Source organism: Lemur catta, chromosome 7 (genome assembly GCF_020740605.2).
Source record: "Lemur catta isolate mLemCat1 chromosome 7, mLemCat1.pri, whole genome shotgun sequence".
Taxonomy (NCBI): Eukaryota; Metazoa; Chordata; class Mammalia; order Primates; family Lemuridae; genus Lemur; species Lemur catta.
This window is the reverse complement of record NC_059134.1, coordinates 81,874,438-81,891,319: the sequence shown is the minus strand read 5'-3', so window position 1 is coordinate 81,891,319 and position 16,882 is coordinate 81,874,438. Positions and strand designations below refer to the sequence as shown.

The window sequence follows — 16,882 nt, the reverse complement described above, 5'->3', positions numbered from 1 at the left end:
GGCAATAAAGCAAGATCCCACCTCCAAAAAAGAATAAAAAAAATATCCTGGCATGGTGCACGTGCCTGTAGTCCCAGCTAATTGGGAGACTGAGGTAGAAGGATCCCTTGAGCCCAGGAGTTCAAGGCTGTAATGAGTTATGATTGCGCCACTGCACTTCCAGCCTGGAAGACAAAGTGAGACCTTGTCTCAAAAAAAAAAAAAAAAAAAAAAAAAAAAAAATTATTGAACTTTTGGTTGAAGTAAATGGGACTATTTTCAAATAGTTCATATTTTTACTTAGTTTAATTGTTAAAATGTAATTTTGGAGGCTATTTAGATATTTCAACTTTCATTAGTAACTAGGCAATATAATTTGTACCAAAGGAATTCATTGTACTTATAAATACAATAATAGCTTTATAATATTAAGAAATTGAGAACTGAATATAAAGAATGGAAAGGAAAAGAATGTGGGGAATGTAAAGAGAAGACTATATCTTGCTTAAGGTCTGTGGGACCAACTTTAGATTCTGAATAGTGTTTAGAGATGATTGGCTACGGAGGAATTTGTACTAAATTATCTCCCTTGAGTATTTCTGTCAGTGAGAGTGGTGGCAGTGGCAATGGTAAAAGCATAATCTTTGGGCAAAAAGTCACACGGAAGAAAATGATCTATATGAGGATTCTGCTGGTCAGAGACAAACTGTGTTAATTACTTGGAGTATCAAAAAAGAAAAACAGGGATGGATTTCTTGCCAATGTCAGTCAATGTGTTCCACTCTCCCTTTGTTTCAAGACACAGACAAAACTCATTTCTTTTCCTGCTACTTCTCTCTTATATTTTAAACACTGCTTTCCAAGCATCTTTAGTAAAAGTTTCAATCCATGGGATGGTAGTCCTAGGTAAATTTGTGTGCAGTAGTCACTAAAGAAATTGATCCAAGGAAGTGGAAGGGAAGGCAGGGAGAGAAACATTTAGAGAGTCACAAGGATTATTATCTTATTAACTTACGGGCAAAAAGGCTGGAGAAAGGTAGGAACAGTGATATTAGAGCAGCCATTTCAAGTTAGGGAGCATTATGTCTGTATTGTGATGACACATGCATGACATTGTTTAGGAAGTTAAGTCTTGCATTTACACACTCCAAATAGGCAGAGTAGAGGTGCATGGATTTGCTCCACATGACAGTGTTTACAGTCACTTGTAAAGTACATTGAGAGTACTGTGTTATTTAACTAGGTAAAACATTGATGTTGTGAATGATCTTTTCCTCACAAATTAGAGAGTTCAAGATTATTCCCATAATGTTATTAATAATGAACAGGTATGCTTTCTTGATTTCGAGAAAAACAGCAGCAATACATAGTTTCTGGAGAATTGCCCAATGCTCTGAATTGCAGCTGGTGTGCAGAAGACCCATACAATCCTGTGAATGCCCATGGAAGTATGGCACATGGGAACATTATTAGTCATGGGTAGGAGTAGAGTAAAGGCTGAGAACTTCTGGTTTATATAGCCCAATAAAGTCCAATTTGTTAAATTAAATTTGTCAGTTAAATATTTGCCTTTAAAATTCAACACATCTTTTGATACAGCAAGTAGATAAACGAAATCAGTCACAGTGTTTGAAAGTTGTTCTCCAGACTGAAAGTACAACTGTGCCTCTGTATAAACACTAAACTGTTTAAAATATGTCCATTGTCACAAGACAAATGAACTGGTTTAGCTAGCACTAGGATTATGGGCTCCAATTATAAAGTAGAGATAGAAGTAGACAAAAATGGAGATGGGGTAATATCAGCAATTGAAAGATGGTTTAAGCAATTGAAAGATGTTCTTTTTACTATATTGATAATCATCTGATTAACATTGTCTTTCAGTAGTAGTTCTGGTTATCAGAAAGCAATATTATAGCTATGAGTAGTAAAAATGGGTGACAGAGTACATTCAACTTGGATTTGGCATATATTTTTTAATTTTAGATGAATATAGTGAGTTTCATGTTTTGGGAATCACTTTTGAAAACCTAGTAACACCTGTCTCAGATTACCTGAGACTTCCCCAACCCCCTCTGTTCCTTCAATTTTCCTCACTTCTCACGTAAAACTTTCTTTCCAACCCATGCATGTTTAAGTCTTCCCTAAAGTTGGAAAGATTGTCACAGTGGGTTCAAAGGGATACATGTAAAATAACAAGAACAGGTCAAGATATAAAAATATTGAAAAAAGAGCATATTAGAAACCATTAATGGTAAAGTCATTGAGACTCAATACTCATGGAAAACCTTGAAATGTGATTATTAAGTCCAGTTTTTAGTTATTAAGGTGACAGTGATCAGACTATATTTACAATTTTTTTAGGATATTTGGAAAGAATTTAAAAGCTAAAAAAAAGTACCTTAAAATTGAATTTTAAAAAGTAATATCCTTCCATTGTAAAATAAATGGAAAATATACAGAGAAGCAAGAATAATATAAAACTGTCAGCGTTTTAAAATTCTATCATTTATTAAAGAATGGATAACCACTATTTAATTTTCTTTCTTTCTTTCTCTCTTGTCAATACTTGTGTGTGTGTGTTTTAAAGTACAGTTGGGATCAAACACTTTTAACTGCTTTTTCATTTCATATATTAGAAACATTTTATAAATTATCAAGTTTTATTTTACAATATAATTTTAATACCTTATATAGTAGAGAAAGGACTTTAAATGTATATTCAATTTAACCAGAGCTTACCATAATAAATTATTTTTCCTGTGTAGGTTTTAGATACTTGTACGATCAGAATGAATCTAAATTCACCAGCCAGATATCTTTATGATTTGTATGGCAGAAAAATTGAAGATATTTCAAAAGGTATGTGGCCAATATTTTGTAAACTGCGTGATAACATTTTGAAAGACATTTGTATAATTTTGTTTTTACTTTAAACATTTAAAAGGAAACAGATATAATAAAGCAGAGTTTAATTTTAATATGGATATGTATGGTATTCTTACACAAATGGAAATCATGAAAGGGCATTAAGGTTTTAGGAATCTTTTATTTTAGCATAAGTTTGGATTTTTTAAAAAAATTGATGGGCATTTTAATCTTAGGAAACCATAACAAATACAAGTAATTAATACATTTTTGTAATTTGACATTTCTTTTTCTTTTATTTTTGAGTTTATTTTTATTTTATTCCAATAGATTTAGGGGTACAAGTGGTTTTTGGTTACATGAATGCATTGTATAGTGGTTGAAGTCTAGGCTTTTAGTGTATCCATCACCCAAATAATGTGCATTGTACCCTATAGATAATTTTCATGTCTCATTCCTGTCTCACCCTCCCCACTTTTGAGTCTCCAATATCCAGTATAGCATTCTGTATGCCTCTGTGTACCCATAGCTTAGCTGCCACTTATAAGTGACAACATGTAGTTTTTTGTTCCAGAGTTACTTAGGGTAATGGCATCCAATTCCATCCAAGTTACTGCAAAAAACATAATTTAATTCTTTTTTACAGCTGAGTAGTATTTCATATACCACATTTTCTTTATCTACTCATTGGTTAGTAGGCACTTAGGCTGATTCCGTATCTTTGCAATTGTGAATTGTGCTGCGATAAACATATGAGTGCATGTGTCTTTTTGGTATAATGACTTCTTTTCCTTCAGGTAGATACACAGTAGTGAGATAGCTGGATCAAATGGTGGGTCTACTTTTAGTTCTCTGAGAAATCTCTACACTGTTTTCCATAGAGGTTGTACTCATTTGCATTCCTACCAACAGTATATAAGGGTCCCCTTTTCACTGCTTCCATGTCAACATCAATTTTTTTCTGACTTTTTAATAATGGCCATTCTTACTGGGGTAAGATGGTATCTCACTGTGGTTTTAATTTTAACAGTTAATTTGTATAAGATACAGCTTTATAAACAGAAAAATGAAAAATTATGCTACTGTATGATCAGAGAGAGATTTTAAAAATGTTTTTGTCAACTTCTAGAGGTTATTCAAAAGTTAAGAAATGTCACAAATGTATCACACTAGATATAGATCAGTTTGGAACCACTAGGAAGAACTCCAACAACCCTTTACTCTACTAAATTACTAATTTCACGGTGTAAATGCTCCTACCATGGCTGATCTCAAGCTACCATTGAATGCAGAATTGTAGGGGGGGAATGTTTTAAGTCACTGAAAGCAGAGTTTGGGGAAGAGATGAGAACAATTAGTTTTCATGGACTAATAGGAACTGGCTCCAGCAGATCGTTGTCCCTCCAAGTATACATCCTTTATCATGGAATTGTCAGATTTGGAATTAATTTGACAATATAGAAATTCACATACTAGGTCCTTGCTTTATCAATTCTGCTAGTACATAGTATTTATTCTGGGCCAGGCACTATTCTAAACTCATCACAAATATTAACTCATTTAGTTCTCAGAGAAATCACATTAATTGCTTAGAAACTATGTTAATTACTTAGAGCATTAGAAAAAGAAAACAAGGATGGTTTTCATGCTAATGTTAGTCAATATGTTCCACTCTCTTTTTTGTCTCAAGCCACAGATGAAACTCCAGTTTCTTCTCCTAATACTTCTCTCTCCTATTTTGGACTTTGCTTTTCAAGCATCTTTAGTAGAGGATTCAGTTCTTATTTACTGCAGTAACTGAGACACACAAAAGTTAGGTAATTTGTTCAAGGTCACACAACTAGCAAGTGGTAGGGTTGGGATTCAAACCTAGGCAGTCTAGCTCCAGGATCAGCACTTTTAACCATTGTACTTTGTGTCCCCCACCCCTTGCTCCCCCACCGCCTCATCTATCACAGCACTGTATTCGTTTTCCTAATACATTCAATATAGGCTGTAATTATTTTATTACTTTGTTACTCTTTGTGTGTGTGCACCTCTCCTACCAAACTACAAACTTCTGGAAACAGGGACCATAATACACTCAATAAATAGTACTTGGATGTATGAAGTAATTTTATATCACTCTCCCACACGATCTGTCTTTTGACCAGAATGTGACGTACATGAGGGCAAGAACAGAGACTATCTTTGTTGTAATACCAGTAATTAGCACAGTGCCTGGGATATAATTGACACTCATAGTAGCTTGAATGAATTAAACTGTCTACTCATAGACATTCAGTTGCTTCCAATTTTACACTATTAAAATGAGCTCATGTTTAGACAAAAAATGTTATGAAATGTGCTTTAAAACAATTTCATTGTATATCTTGTCAAAAGATGAGATTTCCATCTAACATCTCTAAAGGTTCTGTTTTGTTAGTACCTGAGAACAAAAATACTATGAATACCACATTTGTGGATTTAAGTGTGCTATTGGGATGATCCTATCACTTCATCTAAACTTGAACTCCATGTTTGAGTAGGGCCAAGATAGTAAATAACATGCCTTTAGCTGCAAGACTAGGTTCAGACAACCAGTGATTTTGGGGTGTGGCTACACTATATACTTCAATTTTTTCTCAGTTTTCTCTCTTGTAGTATATAAAAGCAGACTCTTTCCTTGATTTATCATACTTAATTAATACTTATTGAATGATAACTGTGACATTTTGATACTTATGGTTTATAACTCAAATTTTTTTGGCTAAGGATTGTAATATGTGTATGCATATTTAGAAAGTATATTTTTCTTGTCATTTTTAATGTTTTTATTAGATATGATAATTATTTGTCATTTTAGTAAGAGTTTCTTTCTGATGATTTCAAAGCTCCTATAGATGCCCACCCATAATCTAGAAGGATTAGATAAAGTTATTTACCCGTAAAGCATATGTAACACAAGTAGTCCTTCCTTTTGGTCTTTTTTCGGGGGCGGTAAGAGTATTACTCTTAAAGTTGATTTCTTCCTTTCTTTCATTTTTGTCTCCTCTTTCATTGCACTAGATAACATTTTCCTTATGATCAACAATATTTTATAATTATTCTTAAATTTTCATTAATAAAAAATAATCAACACATTTTCTTAAGACCCTATCTAGCCTTGAATTATTTCTAGGTTACTTGGAATGAAAAAATTACATTTGAGTAAACTGGTAGAATTGAAACTATAGGGAACCTTGATTAAGATGAAAGATTTATATTTAGAAAGTTGATTTTTCCCCCTCCCAAATGTGGTATAACAGAATTACTTATCAAAACAGAAAATCACTGACTCTGAGGCATACTTCATGGATGCCAGAGGCATTTGGATCCATGCCTCATGCTTCACATGTCCCAGAAATGTGTTATTATCCCATTTTAATGCATGCCTTGCCCTGTGTTTTTGCATACTTATAAAAGCATATGCCAACTGAAATTAGCCTATGCGACTACTAACCTGTGGAAGCATTATAAGTTCACTGGGCTTAAAATACTTAAAGGAGCTAATCCTGTTGGAGAAACTTCCAGTCTGTAGCACCCTAGTCACTTAACATTAGGTTTTTAAATTTCTTCTTTCTTTGTTTGTTATTACAATTTTGTGGATCAAATGATTGAGATCCCTGAATTTTTATGTTTGATGGTCTTCCTTCTGAACCTCAACTTGGGAAAGGTTAAGTGTTATGTGAACGCTATCTTTTAATTTAAATAAATCAACACTGATATTCTTTTGATTTGATGGATGACTCTCTTTTTTTGCTTGCTTTGAATCAGGTAAGAAAAAGTCATTTAATAATGTCTAATGTTAAGATAATGGAAATTAATTTATATTTATAAGCACAGATTAGAAGTGTAATTGTACCAAGGACTAAAAGCAACAAATACACAAAGTAAAAATTTTTGTCCTATCTGTTGCTTCTTTTTTGGAGTTAGATATACTTTCAAATTTTCCTCCTGTCCTATGAGAAATGAGCACATTGACATGACATTAAACTACTTTTGCTTTGAAAAGTCTAGTAAAACCTTTGAAAAACCCATCAGGTTTAGATTTCTAAACCATAAAAGATTTTAATAAGGAAATTTATGTTGGTTCACATGGAAAAATTCTTTTGTTATGACTCCTATATAGAGCTATCCTTTCTATAGGAGAAGAGAGTATACCTACTTTGTGTAGATACTATATTCCTTAGATGGTCAACAAGCTAGTACATAATATAGCTATTCCTTGGTATCTGTGGAGGATTGGTTACAGGACCCTCCATATGAAAATCCATTAATGCTCAAGTGCCTTACATAAAATGGAGTAGTATTTGCATATAACCTATGTATATCCTCACGTGTACTTTAAATCATCTCTAGATTACTTAAAATACCTAATACAATGTAAATGCTATGTAAAGAGTTGTTACAGTGTATTGTTTTTAAAATTTTTATTATTTTTATTGTTGTGTTATTTTTTATTTTTTGAATGTTTTCCATCTGCGCTTGTTTTAATGTAGGGATGTAGGACCTGCAGATAGAGAGGGCTGACTGTATGCTTGAAGAATGCATTCTGCAAAATCACGACCACCAAAATAATAGCTATGGGAAAAATAAGATTGAGGAAGACCATTCAAAATCACCTTTAAAACCACAACACTAGCTAAAATAGCAATTGACTTAGCAGATAATGTAAACAGCCTGGGCAAGCATCTTAGAGTGCTGCTTCAGAGGATGTTAAAGCTGCACAAAAACAATAGAGTGTGAGACAATGCAGATGGAAGTGAAGTGGAAGTTTGAGGCAGTGGGGCTTCTTTTAGGAATGACACAGGAGGAAATAAAACTCCCACAGTCAGTGAGTCATGTAAGGCCAGGGGTGCACCTTTCTGGGATGGGAACTCCAGTACAGCAGCCAAGCTAAAGCATAGAATTTTATTTTTTATCCTTTCCTGTTAAAGGATAAAATTTGATTCCTACTCTTTTGGTTTCTTTTGCTTAGGAAAAAGCACATATTCACTAACCAAACTTCCATATCATTTTAACATCATTCCCCTATTCACTAATCATATATGAGCTATTTGATGTTACAGAAGCATTTAACAACAGCAGACAGATGTAGATAGTGTCTGATTTTGAGGCAGTTGTTTGATAACACTCCCATTCATCCTAAAATCTCACAAATTAGATGTCTAATTAATTATTCCATTACGGTGAACCAGAGGAGTCACTCACCCTCTTGAGGGAAGAAGATATCCTCAGTCTCTTAAGACCTTTATGAGGCTGCTAGTCCAATAACCATGTTCTGCTCCTTTGTGGATCCTTCCTAGATCATAGTGGGTAGCATTACATTTACCACAGTGGTTCTGAAATGAGTTAGAATAGTACATTAGTCAAATTGACTCCAAGGCCATTCTGTGATACACCAAATGTTCACTTCCTATTCCATTTCCCACCACAAGTTATGCCCAGTAAAACTGTCCAAAATAGCTATATATTTTTTGACATGTTCTTCAGAGATTCTACAATGAGACATATTTCAATCATAAAATTCCAATAACGTACAGATGCCCCAAATTTGAATGTTGACCTTTGCCCATTATCAACTTTTGTGCAGAAATTAAAATTCAGCGAATAAAATTCCAAAGAAATTAAAATCCAGAATTAAGTCCACACAGAAATGAATTTCAAAATCAATTTATCTTACCTTTGTGAGTTAAAATTCAATCAAAGTTCAAACTCCTCAAGTTTAAGTGCAAAGAAATTAAAGTCCTAATTTTTATTCTTCCCAGTGTTAGCCAGATGGCTTCTGGATGCCTGATTTGAGCTGGGATGTCTCCAGCAGTTACCGTCTGGGCTCCTGGAGTGGGTGTCATCCCTCAGGACCTCAGAAGTTGAATTATGTCTACGCCAACATTTTCATGTGCCTTGCTTCCAACCAAACAAAATGATTGGCAAACATCAACACCACACCCAGCACTTTCAAAACAGTAGCCAGTCCAAGTAAATGTGTCTATTTCACACAAAATAATGTTTCCAGGCCCTATGTTTGGCATAATCTAGACCCACATGACTGACTGTTTCCAAAGACCATAGCAGAGACTATGTGAAGGAAGGTGGGGAAGAGAAAATGTTCTTCATATCAGGATTTCCAAGATGCCAGTCAGTCTATGCTGTTGACCAGGGTCTATGACCTGTGATATAACTTGCTGAGAAGCAATCTCCCACTAATGCATTAGTTATGGTATCATGTATTTACAGTATCTTGAAGGAAAAATTGACCAGTGCACACTGTCTCCTGTTTCAAAGAGACTGCCTAAAATGTTGGTTAAGTGCTCTGACTTTGGAACCAAAATTCAAATTCCAGTTATGCCACTTAATGTATGACCTTGGTCAGGTTATTTATCTTCTTGGAGAGTCAGTTTCCTTAACTGTAAAATAGAAACTATATTATTTACCTTAATAAGTTGTTGTAAGGATTAAATTAAATTTAGAGTTCTTAGAACAAGTATCTGACACTTGGTAAACATTGTATAAAATTAAATATCATCATTATTACTGTTAATATTATTCTCAAAGAGGGTTCTAAAAGAGTTCCATTCTTACAACATTTGGAAATTTGCATTGGTGGCAGCACCATCAAAAAGACTTATTTGAGGTATCATATTTTCCTTTTTAAAGTATTCCAGACATCTTAATGTTCTTGATTTTTCCTGAGTCTGTGCTCCTGGATCTCATGCAGAGCTGAGGGTGGTCACTGTCTAGTGGTATAGCATCCTCCTTGTTTTAGGAGTGGCGTTTTCAATCCTGGATCACAGTGGCTGCTGTAAGAGCCTCTACTTATAGAATTATTTAAGCCTAAGAAACCTACTTCAGGGGACAGCTTCTCCCTCATCTCCACATTAGTTCCAATTGGAGAGAACTTTGGTGGATTTCCAAGCTGAAGCAGCTATTCATGTTTCTGAGGCTCATGTATATAAGACCCCAGTGAGGACCAACACTACTGCCATTTCCTTCTGAAGACGTGGTCTTTCCTCAGGGTTTGAATGCTCCTGGTCTTGAGTTAATGTCCCTCTGGCACTTCTTTTTCTGCAATATTCAATATTTGCCTCTGGGGTTTGCCTCTACTGTTATACCTGTTTCTTTCAGAAAAGGTCACTTTTCTAAAATGCTTGGGGTTAGCATTGTTTGTCATAGTTGAGTACCTTCTTTCTTTTATTTTCCCTTTGCTTTCCAGTCCATACTTGTATTTTTCTAATATATGTCTCTAGATATTTTTCTTGCAGAGTCAATAAGTTATAAGTTTGTCAATAGCATCTCTTGTTCAAACCAGTCTTATCTATTTTCACTTCTCTGAGTTAAATAATCCTATTCAGGATGCACTTCCCCACAGTGTAACATCTAATTCAAATCTGGAGTCCTTGATCTATTATTGTTCTGCACGGATTCCCTGTAATATAATTCATCTTGCCTTTGCCTTTCCTTAATCTTAGGCCCATAAATTTTTAGAGATCATTTAATACTTTTTTAAAGTATTTTATACTAATCTTCTTTTCCAATTTGTCCAGATTTTATGTACATTCTTTGTGTAATCTGCCTGTCCTCAAAAGAGATTCCCCTGTTGCTTACTACAAATTTATTTGGAATGTGAATACCAATTCTTCAAAGTATTCAGGATTCTGTCTCCTCAGGGATTGTTTTAAGTCTGCTCTCCAAGATCTTATTTTTATTCCTCTGTAAGGTTTCACTGGACCCCAGTTACTGTTTCTGATTTTGTAACAAATAAAATATTTTTCCCTTTTATATTAACCTCCTTAAGAGTAGTTAGACTTGAATTTACCTCCTACATCTTGCCTTCAGGATCTCAGTTTCTCTTTTTCATATCTGTTAAATACATATGCTTGGGTCAGATGCTTACCTTTATTCTAAGGGAATCTCTTTCCTCTTCCAGCTAAGTCAGCTTGTCTTCTTTTATTTTGTTTTCTTGCACAACACAGTTCTATTCTGATTATAATAATGATGCATATTTTCAAACAACTTTACTTTTTCCTTGATTCCTTTAGCAAATCTGGGTTCCTAGGTTTATAATACTTTTTCAAGTAGTTTCTGTACCTTAACTGAAGAAGACAGAGTGTCCCTTTTGTAATAAATCTACCATCTTTCTTTAGATGAAACCATAATTTGGGTTTATGAAATTTAGAAACATGGTTAAAATTTATGTGATAAACAAATTTAGAGCTAATTTGGGTTGGTGGAGTTTACTTTAAAAGCTTGTGAACAAGCCACATGAGTCTAAGGTTAAGCTTATGCACATTTCCATTTTTGGCCCAGAATACAGTTTAAAATCATATAAGGAAGAATAGAATTGAAGGCAGTAGATCTAATGCTACCTATCTAGGCCTGGTACTAAGAATTTAAAGATAGAACCTCACTGTAGCACATGTAGAACTCAGCTGCCATTATAGTTTTAAGTGCTGTCCTACAGATTTGCCTTCAAAACACACAAAAAACCCAGCAAATATTGTTCCACCTTCAAATGCCTAAAATGATCTAATCCCAACTTCAGACTTGCCTGAAATTTCAGGTGAAGTTCACTGAATGGTTAAAGAGTAAGTAGCAGCAGCCTGTACAATAGGGCAGGCGTGACCAGGTGGGATGCTGAGCCCTCCACAGGCCACCTGATATACTAAAGGTATTCCTGCCCCAAGCTGGCATGTTCTGAAGGTCAAAGCTATCAGCAAATAATCACAGCTCCATTTATTTGCTATGACCCATTAAGCTCAATTTCTATGTGGTCTTGCTTATTTAAAATTTAAGTCTAGTCTCCCTATTCTCTATGTACAGGCCGTTCAGTAAAAATACAACTACAGAGCTGTAGATTTAACCACGTGGTCCAATATAACCTCTTAGACACCACTGAGGTTAAAAGCCAAACAAACAAACAAACAGACAAAACCCCAAACCCTATATAGCCCTTCCATGTTAAAGCCCCATCAAACATGAAGCCACCCAGTCAAGGCTTATTCATAAGTCCCAATCATTTTTGTTATTTGCTCTTCAAAATTACTTCTATATTTCTCAGGATTCCAGACTAACTTGTCCCGTAAATATAGACTTTACTGAGTTTTGTGAGATATTCTAGTGAATTATTGAACCTGACAGGGTAGTGAGGAACCAGAATTTTTAGCCAACTAGTCAAAAGTGAGGGTGGCCTGGTGACCCCTAAACATGTGGCTATAATGAGGACAATCTTGTGGAGGACTATGCCCTTAACCTTGTAAACTACTTCCATTGGACTTGCACTTCCTGATTTCAAAACTTACTACAAGTAAAACTACAGTAATTAAAACAGTGTGGCATAAGGATAGGCAGGCATATAGACCAGGGGAGTGGAACTGAGAGTCCTGAAATAAATCAATGCATCTATGGCCAATTCACTTTGAACAAAGGTGTCAAGACCATTCACTGGAGAAATAGTCTCTTCAACAAATAGGGCTGTTCCAACTGGATATCCACATCCAAAAGACTGAAGTTGGACCCTTACTTCACACTACATATAAAAATTAACTCTAAATACATCAACAATATAAACATAAGAGCTAAAACCATAAATCTCTTAGAAGAAAACATAGAAGCAAATCTGAATGACCTTGGATTTGCAGTTGATTCTTAGACATAATGCCAAAAGCATGAGCAATAAAAGAAAAAAACTAAGTAAATTGGACTTTATAAAATTTAAAAGTTTTTGTACATCAAGGAACATTATCAAGAAAGTGAAAAGACAACCTACAGAATGGGAGAAAACATTTGCAAATCGTATATCTGATAAAGATTTCATATCCAGAATATATAAAGAACTCTTATGCTCTAACTGGGGCCACTTACCCCCTTCCCCTGTGCAGGCGTCCCTTTTAACTGGGAGCAACATGGCAGTGACCCAGCCTGGGACTCTACTGCCAGGGTGGGCTATTTTCCAGGTGTTTTGCGATGACTTGGGCCTCCTCTTACACCAAGACTGAAATGTCTGGGGCGGGGGTGGGGATTGCATTGACAGGGTTTAAAAAAAAAAAGAACTCTTATGCTCAAGAAGAAAAAGACAAACAACGCAATTAAAAAATAGGCAAAGGACTTGAATAGGCAGACATTTTTCTGTGGAAGATATGCAAATGGCAACATCCTTAGTCATTAGGGAAATGCAAATGAAAACCACAGTGAAGTAGCATTTCACACATACTAGGATGGGTATAATAAAACACACACACAAACACACACACACACACACACACAAAATAACAAATGTTGGTGAGGAAGTGGAGAAATTGGAACCCTCATACATTGCTTGTGGAAATGAAAAATGCTGCAGCCACTTTGGAGAACAATTTGGCAGTTCTTCCAAAAGATAAATAGAATTACCATATGGCCCTGCAATTCCACTCCTAAGTGTACATGCAAGGCTCTGCAATTCCACTTCTCGATATTTACACTTAAGAATTAAAAATAGGTACTCACATTTTTAATTTTTACAGTTTTATAGTTTAACATGTACTATATATAATAGCCTATATATATATATATATTATAACAGTACTATACATGATAGCTAAAAAGTGGAAGCCAAATGTATGTGAATGGATGATTATAGAAACAAATTGTGGTATAAACATAGGATAGAATGTTATTCCACCATGAGAAGGAATGAAGTACTGATAATGCTACACTGTGGATGAACTTGGAAATATCATGCTTACTGAAAGAAGCCAGACACAAAAGGTAATATTTTGTATGATTCCATTTATTTGAAACATTCAGAATAAATGAATGTATAGAGGCAGAATGCAGATTGGTATTTGCCAGGGCCTGGGGGATTAGGGATCTGCGGAGAGACTGCTTAATGTGTTAAGTGGTTTTATACATTAAAATGGGAATGTTTTGGAACTATGTAGAGGCGGTGGTTGCACATTTTGAATCTACTAAATGCCACTGAGTTGTTTACTTTAAAATGGTTGATTTTATGTTATGTGAATTTCATCTTAATAAATTATTTAAAAAAAATAAAAGACAAGTAGAGCAGAACTGATTTGCCCTAGTTGTCACAGCCAAGGTCACCCTAGCTCAGTTGACAGACAGTTGATTCCAAGACATGTGAGCAAGTCCACCCAAGACCATCAGAATCACTAGGCTAATTTGCAGACTCATGGACTAAATACATGCTTATTGTTTTATGCCACTGAGTTTCTAGGTGGTTGTTGGGCAGCATTACTGTGGCCATAGATACCAAATACAGTTAGCTATTTGTACTTTACAAATATTGTCACATATTCTTTTTTCACTGGTTAGACAGCTAAACTCTATTCCTAAATCTTAATGCTTTGTATTATCAAAAAGTAATCTACCTAAAATATCCCTTAATTTTTATTTTTGTTCAAAACTTTACATATCAGTACAATCTCCACACTCTGCAGGGCCATATGGTAATTCTATTTACCTTTTGGAAGAACTGCCACACTCTGTATCTTGACACTCAAGAACCTTCATTATGTGATCTTGCCCAGTCCATCCAATCACCCTCAACTCACAACTACTCAACATGGGCCTTTTATTGTAGCTAGATAAGTTCTTTCCATGTTCCAGACAGTACAGTGACTTGTTTGGTGCCCAGATTCCTTACCTTTGTTTATGCCATTTTATGTCCATTTGGAATAATATTCTTATCCTCCATCTATTCAAAGTTCAGTGATTTGTGTGTCAGGATATATTATATTATTGGTAACATGTGAATCCAAAACTCTCAGTGTAGTATTTTGCTGTAGAACTCTCAGTGCCTTATACAAAGGTATTATTTTTTACTTATGCTACGTCTTTGTGGGTTGACTATAGCTGTGCTAGTGTATATCAAAGCAAGTCACATGCCATCTCCTTAATTTAACAGTGTGAGGATATATAACCCTTCCATGGGAACAGCATTGCAAGTTACATGGCTAAGTCTTATTGAATAAGGTAGAAAGTATAATTTTCCTTTAGAAAGGGGCAGCAAATATTTTGAATAATAATGAAATACACTACATTATCTCTTATCCAAAATCTGTGTTAGTTATATATTGCTGTGTAACAAATTATCCCAAAATTTAGCAGCTTAAAGCAACAAACGTGTATTATTTCTGAAGTTTTGTGGGTCAGGAATTCAGGCATGGCTTATCTGGGCTCTCCAACTCTGTGTCTCTCACAAGGCTTTATTGAGGTATCAGCCTGCAAAGTTTTAAAATATTATTTAAATCTTACTTTATTTTGTTTACTAATTCTTCCTTTTCATGCCTTCATTTGATTCTTTCTGTACCATATGCCATAAAATTTGCTTATATAGTATTTCTGTTTTGTGTATGGTACTTATTTCTAAAGAGAGATTTTTGTCTTATACTTTTAAAAAACCTCCAAAAGGCTTCTAATATCTGTCATGGAACTGCATATAGTAGATCCTCAAAAGATTAATGTTCAAATAAACAAGTTTTAAGCATTGTCTTTATGTTGTAGTTCATAAAACATAGTAAGAGACAAAAATACTTTTAAATGAGTGAATTAGTTAAAATTCCAAACAATTCTTTGTTGAAGTAAATTTGCAATGAATTACTCACTATTAACTACATTTGTTGGTAGTTCTCACTGAGACTAATGATTCAGTGATCACTCATTAGTATTTTGCTATATTCCATTGAACTTTAAAAGGTAGAAGATTATCATTTATTGATGTGTAATGCAGTGTACAAAGAAATGATAATGACTGTCTTATCCGATATCTGTTTCCGAATAGTGTTGTTGATTGATTTACTTTTGATCTCAGTATCAGAAGGATCTTTGGTGATCACCAAAATCTCATTTTGTTTATGGATCTACTTTAAATGGTCTGCAATATGTGTCCATCCAGCCACTTCTGACAGCTATAATTTCTTTTTTAAAAAATCTGTTTTATAGCTAACTGGAATCTATTCTTTTAAACATTTATAATTGGCACTGAAATTAATTTCTAGTCTATGGCTTCCTTTTATATATTTGAATGTATATCATTTAAATCTTCTCCAAGTTAAATATCCTCACTCTCTCCAAATATTTATCTGGCCCCTCATCACCCTGATCAGTCTTCTCTGTTATTTCTAGTTCTTTCAGTATTCCTCTTTGTGGGGCCCTAAATTATACAAAATTTCCCAGGTCAATCAATGATGAGTAAAGCTCTACCTCCTATTTTTGTTTCAGGTCATTATGTAACCTACAATTGCATTATGATTCCTGTTAGACACATCATATCATTGACCTATATTGGACTTCTATTAATAGTCAACTAAAGCCCCTATTTTTTTTTAATTTGCTTTTAAGCTACTTCTCCCTGATCCTGCACTTGTGCTGCTGACTGTTTAGATGGGAGAACAGAACTTTATGCATTGATTCCTACTAAATTTCTACATCTTAGCTTTTTATTTAGTAGTTTAGCTTGTCAAGATCTTTGAGATATTTAATCTGTCACCCAGGGATTAATAGATTCTCTCCTCTTTGTTTTCAGCTGTAAATTTGTTATGAATACCAATTTTATCCTGTGTAAGTTATTGATAAAAGTGTTGACTAGGCCATGGTTAGGGACAGACATTGTTAGCATGCTAATAGATTCCTTGTGTCAGATTATATTAATCTTCCATGGATTGTTCATTTGGTTATGAGTCTACAAGTTCACTTATCTCCAACTTAAACATAAGTCTTTTAATTACATTACTATTTTAAAAAATGATTTTAGTCTGTCATAACTTGTATACTGAACCAATGCTTAAATCTTTATCATGGCCTGAGTAGCCTTCATGATTTTCCCTTCCTACCCAAATTCTCTTATCTTTACTTTGTATTAATGTCCCCTTCCACTGTGCACTCAAGTCACTTTGTTTCTGTTCCTCAAACACTCCTTCATGCCCCAGTACCTTATCATCTGTTTCCTCTGCTTGGAATCTCTTGCCCTGTATCTTCCCTGCAAGCTATTGCCTATTCATTTTAAGGTCTTACT

At 34.6% G+C, this 16,882-nt stretch overlaps 1 protein-coding gene across 1 annotated transcript in view; it reads left to right on the top strand.

Annotated features, from left to right (window-relative positions):
* LOC123642089 (doublecortin domain-containing protein 1-like) overlaps window positions 1-16,882 on the top strand; it is a 262,128-nt gene that overhangs the window by 79,462 nt on the left and 165,784 nt on the right. The window contains exon 8 of the mRNA XM_045557008.1: window positions 2,748-2,841. Coding sequence (XP_045412964.1) covers window positions 2,748-2,841 — 94 coding nt within the window. The remainder of the gene's footprint in view (window positions 1-2,747; window positions 2,842-16,882) is intronic.